The sequence below is a fragment of the Asterias rubens genome, chromosome 10, assembly GCF_902459465.1.
Source record: "Asterias rubens chromosome 10, eAstRub1.3, whole genome shotgun sequence".
Taxonomy (NCBI): domain Eukaryota; kingdom Metazoa; phylum Echinodermata; class Asteroidea; order Forcipulatida; family Asteriidae; genus Asterias; species Asterias rubens.
The window spans coordinates 569380-577664 of record NC_047071.1 but is presented as its reverse complement, the minus strand read 5'-3'; the positions used below and the strand labels follow the sequence as shown (position 1 = coordinate 577664).

At 38.2% G+C, this 8285-nt stretch overlaps 1 protein-coding gene across 1 annotated transcript; it reads right to left on the bottom strand.

Moving 5' to 3' along the window:
- Window positions 1–2502: 2502 nt before the first annotated feature.
- Window positions 2503–4311, bottom strand: LOC117295534 (protein TsetseEP-like). Its single transcript, XM_033778231.1, has 4 exons — window positions 4293–4311; window positions 3589–3852; window positions 3120–3506; window positions 2503–2516 (listed from the first exon to the last, which is right to left on the bottom strand). Exons 1-4 carry the CDS (start codon window positions 4309–4311, stop codon window positions 2503–2505), a joined length of 684 nt encoding a protein of 227 aa, XP_033634122.1.
- Between the last annotated feature and the right edge of the window lie 3974 nt (window positions 4312–8285).

Below are 8285 nucleotides of genomic sequence, written 5' to 3'. Positions count from 1 at the left end.
ACCTCCATGTTTTTACACACAAAGAACAGCTATCGTCCATGATTAGCTTCCTTGGACCCCAGTGAAGGGGCTTTTTGACCACAGTGAGGGCGCTTTCTTTGCGTGTGACGTCATGTGCAAGCAAAGTGCAGTGTCACAATACGAATCACCATGGTGATTGGCAACTCATCTAAAGATGAATCCAAAAGTGCTTGAGAAAAACACTTTTGAATTATTCAAATTGAAAACTACAAGTCCTACGGTCTTGTAGATTTTTCCCTAAGAATTTTATCCCTGTATGTAGCGTATTGCTAATGGCACGCTGGGTTTACACATTTACCAGTTTACCATTCATTTTGTCATTTAACAAAAAATTGGGAACGTTGCGGACAAGCACCCTTGTGTGGCGTTGGTGCAAGGGGTCAATTTAGTTAGTACTGTCACCTGAAAATAGCGACTAAAAACTCAAAAATTCGGTAATAGAATCCGCAATCACCAATGTTGTTCCTTTTCTTTATTAATCAATAAAGAATTATCCTGCATATGTAGCACCTCTGTTGACCCCATGCACGTGCGTCACATGCGGGGACTGATGCCACGCTCACCATGTTGGTGGTCAATAGGTTTACGTGTAAAAGCGCGTCGCCTAAAATTCGCACTTCTCTGAATAACACATGTTGACATTGACATCCAAAATGGCGCATCCAAGATGATTCTGATGATGACGTCAGGTGAATTGGGTCAATAGAAAACAGTATATTACTCATGAAACTGGAACATAATCTTTTAATTTTAAATAATGATGTTTTTGTATAATTGTTTATAAAAATGTAGAGTTGTAAATACAAGCACTCTACTTTAATGATGTTGCATTCGATTGAAAAAAGTGCAGCTTTTTAAAAAAAGTACTTCATAATATTTCTGCAGTCTGCGTTTTAAATTTATTTTTGCATTCAAATTGTTTTTCTTGTGAGGGTGAGGGGGAAACTAATGATCCGAATTGCCCGTAAGTTCTTCAAAACACCCTTCCAATGGTTTTGATGGATCCAGAACTGAGATAGTCTAAGCATTGAGCACCAGTCTTAGCGGTTTGGTGCCAAACATACATTGAAGGGTTGTTTTGGATATGAAACAGATTTCAGGTTTTCTTTTTGACACAATTTTTCTGTTTTTATCTTTGCAACAACTAACTATACAAAATAAATAGTTGCTGAGTGAGTTTCCATACCACTCAGTAGTGAGACCACCTTATGATTGCATACACCTTCTGATTGGGGTGTTGTTGGTGTTTTGTATGAACTGATTTCACGTGACAGTCATACTTAATTTCGCTATGTCATTTAGATGACCAATAAAAAACATTGAAAAAATACAATGCATACAGGGAACCAAACAATATGGCCCAATTATCAGGGCCTAATGTCATGAAGCTTTTAGGCAGAAAACAAATTCTGCTCAGCAAGAAGTGAATGGGGTACTTGCCACAACAATGGTAAATGTACAGTATTTTGGCTGGTAGCCTATTTTTGCTAGGCAAGAGGTTTCTATGCTTAGCAAGTTTTTGTGCTGAATACAGACTTTATAAAATTGGGCATGGTATCAGGCTGTCTGAATGAAGCAACAGGCTTTGTTATACCTCGGTAACAAACTGGAGTTGATTGGTCGAGAACCAATCATGTGACGCGCATCAAAAAGCGCATGTTACATGGCTCGACGGGCCAGGTAACATGGAAAGTGATGTACACCGGTGTACATCACCTTGATCTTTCCTGGCATTGGTCGATTTCCAGCGCTGTGTACGAAACAACCGCGGGTTCGAGGGAATTATTTTTCGTTCGTCTGCTTATTAAACAATGAATAGTCCGTTGTGATAATGTTTGAATATGACAACAGAACGGTATAACAAAACCATTGTTGCACACTGTGACTGGGGTCTGTGGGTTTTGTACACCCTCGAGGGGTGAGGGGTGTACAAAACGCCATGGACCCTGTCACAGCGTGCAACAATTGTATAATGGTTCTAGTCATTAGCTGCAGCTGTAGCCATTGGTTGTGGCTGCAGCTAGTAGCTATGGCTAGGATGTGGTTGTTGGCTCCAGGTGCAATATTGAATGATGGGCCTTATACAGTGAATTCACCATAGCTTCTACTGAAGCCACGAGTTGAGATGCAGCCTTACTTAATAATAACAATAACTAGTTCATATATAGCCCATTTTACAACAGTTTATCAATGCGGTTTACACTAGTGCCCTGGTGATCGGGCAAATAACATTCCTGTAATCTTTCTCAGCTCCCTGGGAGTATACTGCCCTGAGCTGCTGTGGTGTTCCAGTGGTTTTTTTAAGTACATTTATACCCATTTACCCTGGTACCCATTTATACCCCCTGGTAATTATTAATACAAATTAGGATATAGTGAATGTAGCATACAAATGAATTGTAAGACATAAACCATAGTTTGTCGGCTTAGTGCCATGAGGTCAGTTATTGCAATTTCATTCTCGTAATGATCACAAGTTCATTAAATGATACAACCTTATAAATTTAAAGAGCAACAAAAACTCAAAATCAACAAATAAATGGTTTACCTGGAAAATGAATGGTCATTTTTACCAAACAAATTCGCTAAAGACCATTCTTGATCAATAAAACCCATTTACCAAGGGCTCAAAAATAATTGAAAGCATATTGAATTGAAATGTTGAGTTGAAAGAAAACAACAAATGATGAAATTAATGCACTAGGCCTACACTGACCTTATTGTCCTGAGCAGACCAATTGTAATGTATGTGTACAAATACTTCAGACTCGTATTTAAATTTCATTTAACTTATTTCTTTTCGTTTCATACCATTCCGAAAACAACATGTGTAATTTAAAATAAGGAGAAATTTGTTTATGGGCAAGCTATGTGTTTTTAATGTTTTGTTTTATTTTAATTTCTGTTTGTATTTTTTACTTGCCTACTTTTTTTGATTGAAGACGTTTATATATTGGGATTTATGGATTCCTGATATTTTATTTCATGTGGAAACTACTTCTATTGTTTGTACAATCGAAAAACCATTACGAACAATGGGAATGGTTTTACCCCCCCCCCCCCCCCCCATTTTATCCTAACATCTATAAGTAATCTACCTCTCATGCAAACTTGTACAAACTCTTCAAACTTAAAGGGAAAGGTACAAGTGGATATTTTGAAGGGCACATGCTCCTGCTCTGGCTTGGGCTCCTCTTTAGCCGACTTCGGCTCCGGCTTGTGCTCCTCTTTAGCCGACTTCGGCTCCTGGTCTGCCAACTTCGTCTCCGCCTTGGGCTCCTGCTTTGGCTCTGGCTCAAGCTTGGGCTCCTGTTCCAGCTTGGGCTCCTGTTCCAGCTTGGGCTCCTGCTCCGGCTTGGGCTCCTGTTCCAGCTTGGGCTCCTGCTCAAGCTTGGGCTCCTGTTCAAGCTTGGGCTCCTGCTCAAGCTTGTGCTCCTGCTTTGGCTCCTGCACAAGCTTGGGCTCCTGCTCAAGCTCTTGGGCTCCTGCTCAAGCTTGGGCTCCTGTTCCAGCTTGGGCTCCTGCTCAAGCTTGGGCTCCTGCTCAAGCTTGGGCTCCTGCTCAAGCTTGGGCTCAGCTTGGGCTCCTGCTCAAGCTTGGGCTCCTGCTCAAGCTTGGGCTCCTGTTCCAGCTTGGGCTCCTGCTCAAGCTTGGGCTCCTGTTCCAGCTTGGGCTCCTGCTCAAGCTTGGGCTCCTGTTCCAGCTTGGGCTCCTGCTCAAGCTTGGGCTCACGCTCAAGCTTGGGCTCCTGTTCCAGCTTTGGCTTTTGCTCTGGCTTGGGCTCCGGCTTGAGCGCCTGCTTTGGCTCCTGCTCTGGCTTGGGCTCCTGCTCTGGCTAAGGCTATGGCTTGGGCTCTGGCTGTGGCTTCTGCTCCGGCTAAGGCTCCGGCTTGGGCTCCTGCTCCAATTTATGCTTCATCAGCCTGTTTAAAGGCTCAAACCAAATGCACCAATTTTTCTAAATAACTGCAAAAACCCAAGCAGAAGCAGGGTATTGGAAATGCTTTGTCCGTCAGTTATGGGTAATGAATGAGAACAAATTAAAAGCAGTTTCATTTGAATAAAATAACCTTCCTTCCAGAGTTGCTGCAAACACATGTTACTTTTTTTACAGGTATATTTTACTTTCACTTTCGAAACCCGACTTTAAAACGAACAACCATGGAAACTGTATAAATTTAACAAAATATGTACTTGTAATATTGTCTCTTAGTTTATATTTAAATTAAACCAATCATATATTTTATATTTCATTAATTTGTCCAACTTACTTATGTTGGATGATGTCATTTCAATAAAAAGAAATCTGAATCATATGAAAATTCATTGTATATTGTGTTGTTAACCTTAGAGCAAGTGTTGTCAGCAAAATTTTGAAATGACTTAATTCTAATTATTGTACAACCTAAACAGAATTATTTGACATAAATTATAAAATAACAGTGCTATTGTTTTTTTGTAATCAGTCAAGAAATGAATGGTTTAATCAGTTGATAGAGCACTTGTTCAATATTCAGTAGGTTCCAGGTTCAAGTCAAGTTTGGGGATTATCTCAAAGTTGCAACTTTATGCTCTAAAACTGCATTTGGTTCTATTGGTGCCTTATAATTAAACTTGACCAATCGCATGAGAGTTAATTGGATACAAAGGTTGAAGTTTGATGAAATTTCAGCCCATTTTTGACATAAATGCAAGGCTAACCCCTTGTGATTTTATCAAATTTCAGCCCATTTTCGACACAAATGCAAGACTTACCCCTTGTGATTTTATCAAATTTCAGCCCATTTTTGACATAAATGCAAGGCTAACCCCTTGTGATTTTATCAAATTTCAGCCCATTTTCGACACAAATGCAAGACTTACCCCTTGTAATTTTATCAAATTTCAGCCCATTTTTGACATAAATGCAAGGCTAACCCCTTGTGATTTTATCAAATTTCAGCCCATTTTCGACACAAATGCAAGACTTACCCCTTGTAATTTTATCAAATTTCAGCCCATTTTTGACATAAATGCAAGGCTAACCCCTTGTGATTTTATCAAATTTCAGCCCATTTTCGACACAAATGCAAGACTTACCCCTTGTAATTTTATCAAATTTCAGCCCATTTTTGACATAAATGCAAGGCTAACCTTCTGATTTTATCAAATTTCAGCCCATTTTTTACATATATGCAAGGCTAACCCCTTGTGATTTTATCAAATTTCAGCCCATTTTTGACATAAATGCAAGGCTAAACCCTTGTGATTTTATCGAATTTCAGCCCATTTTTGACATAAATGCAAGACTAACCCCTTGTGATTTTATCAAATTTCAGCCCATTTTTTGACATAAATGCAAGGCTAACCACTTGTGATTTTATCAAATTTCAGCCCATTTTTGACATAAATGCAAGACTTACCCCTTGTGATTTTATCAAATTTCAGCCCATTTTTGACATAAATGCAAGACTAACCCCTTGTGATTTTATCAAATTTCAGCCCATTTTTTGACATAAATGCAAGGCTAACCACTTGTGATTTTATCAAATTTCAGCCCATTTTTGACATAAATGCAAGGCTAACCCCTTGTGATTTTATCGAATTTCAGCCCATTTTAGACATTCATGCAAGGCTAACCCCTTGTGATTTTATCAAATTTCAGCCCATTTTTGACATAAATGCAAGGCTAACCCCTTGTGATTTTATCAAATTTCAGCCCATTTTTGACATAAATGCAAGGCTAACCCCTTGTGATTTTATCAAATTTCAGCCCATTTTCGACATAAATGCAAGGCTAACCCCTTGTGATTTTATCAAATTTCAGCCCATTTTTGACATAAATGCAATTTATTAAATTGTGATTTTTTCGAATTTGAGCGCATTTTCGACATAAATGCAAGGCTAACCCATTGTGATTTTATCAAATTTGAGCCCATTTTCGACAAAAATGCAAGACTTACCCCTTGTGATTTTATCAAATTTCAGCCCATTTTTGACATAAATGCAAGGCTTACCACTTGTAATTTTTTCGAATTTGAGCGCATTTTCGACATAAATGCAAGGCTAACCCCTTGTGATTTTATCAAATTTCAGCCCATTTTTGACATAAATGCAAGATTTACCCCTTGTGATTTTATCGAATTTCGGCCCATTTTCAACACAAATGCAAGACTTACCCCTTGTAATTTTATCGAATTTCAGCCCATTTTTGACATAAATGCAAGGCTAACCCCTTGTGATTTTATCAAATTTCAACCTATTTTTGACATTCATGCAAGGCTAACCCCTTGTGATTTTAACAAATTTCAGCCCATTTTTGACATAAATGCAAGGCTAACCCCTTGTGATTTTATCAAATTTCAGCCCATTTTCGACATAAATGCAAGGCTAACCCCTTGTGATTTTATCAAATTTCGGCCCATTTTCGACATAAATGCAAAACTTAACCCTTGTGATTTTATCAAATTTCAGCCCATTTTTGACATAAATGCAAGGCTTACCACTTGTAATTTTTTCGAATTTGAGCGCATTTTCGACATAAATGCAAGGCTAACCCCTTGTGATTTTATGAAATTTCAGCCCATTTTTGACATAAATGCAAGACTTACCCCTTGTGATTTTATCGAATTTCGGCCCATTTTTGACACAAATGCAAGACTTACCCCTTGTAATTTTATCGAATTTCAGCCCATTTTGACATAAATGCATGGCTAACCCCTTGTGATTTTATCAAATTTCAACCCATATTTGACATAAATGCAAGGCTAACCACTTGTGATTTTATCGAATTGAGCCCATTTTCAACACAAATGCAAGACTTACCCCTTGTAATTTTATCGAATTTCAGCCCATTTTGACATAAATGCAAGGCTAAACCCTTGTGATTTATCAAATTGTCAGCCCATTTTTGACATAAATGCAAGGCTAACCCCTTGTGATTTTATCAAATTTCAGCCCATTTTTGACATAAAGTCCAAGGCTAACCCATTGTGATTTTATCAAATTTGAGCCCATTTTCGACGAAAATGCAAGACTTACCCTTGTGATTTTATCAAATTTCAGCCCATTTTTGACATAAATGCAAGGCTTACCACTTGTAATTTTTTCGAATTTGAGCGCATTTTCGACATAAATGCAAGGCTAACCCCTTGTGATTTATCAAATTTCAGCCCATTTTTGACATAAATGCAAGACTTAACCCTGGTGATTTTATCAAATTTCAGCCCATTTTGACATAAAATGCAAGGCTTACACCTTGTATTTTAGTCGAAATTTGCGGCCATTTTGCAACATAAATGCAATGGCTAACCCCTTGTTGATTTTATGAAATTTCAGCCCATTTTCGGACATAAATGCAAGACTGACCCCTTGGTGATTTTAATCGAAAGTTCAGGCCCAGTTTTGACCCTAAATGCAGCAGCTTAACCCCTATGTGATTGAATCGAAATTTGAGCCAATTTTCGACAATGAAACTGCAATGACTTACCCCTTGTGCTGTTAGCGGAAATTGCAAAGGCCCATTTGTTGACATAAAGCAAGGCTAAAACCACGTGTGATTTATCAAATTGCAGCCCATTTTCCAATCAAATGCAAGACTTAACCCTGTGTATTTTATCGAATTTCAGACCCATTTTTGACATAAATGCAAAAGGCTTAAACCACTTGTGAATTTTATCGAAATTTCAGATCACATTTTCGACATAAATGCAAAGGCTAACCCCTTGTGAGTTTAGCAAATTTCGAGCCCATTTTCGACATAAGAGCCAAGGCTAACCCATTGTGATTTTATCAACTTTGAGCCCATTTTCGACGAAAATGCAAGACTTACCCCTTGTGATTTTATCAAATTTCAGCCCATTTTGACATAAATGCAAGGCTTACCACTTGTAATTTTTTTCGAATTTGAGGCGCATTTTCGACATAAATGCAAGGCTAACCCCTTGTAATTTTATCAAATTTCAGCCCATTTTTGACATAAATGCAAGACTTACCCCTGTGAGTTTATCGAATTTGGCCCATTTTCAACACAAATGCAAGACTTACCCCTTGTAATTTTATCGAATTTCAGCCCATGTTGACACAAATGCAAGGCTAACCCCTTGTAATTTTATCGAATTTCAGCCCATTTTGACATAAAATGCATGGCTAACCCCTTGTGATTTTATCAAATTTCAACCCATTTTTGACATAAAGGCAATGGCTAACCACTTGTGATTTTATCAAATTTGAGCCCATTTTCAACACAAATGCAAGACTTACCCCTTGTAATTTTATCGAATTTC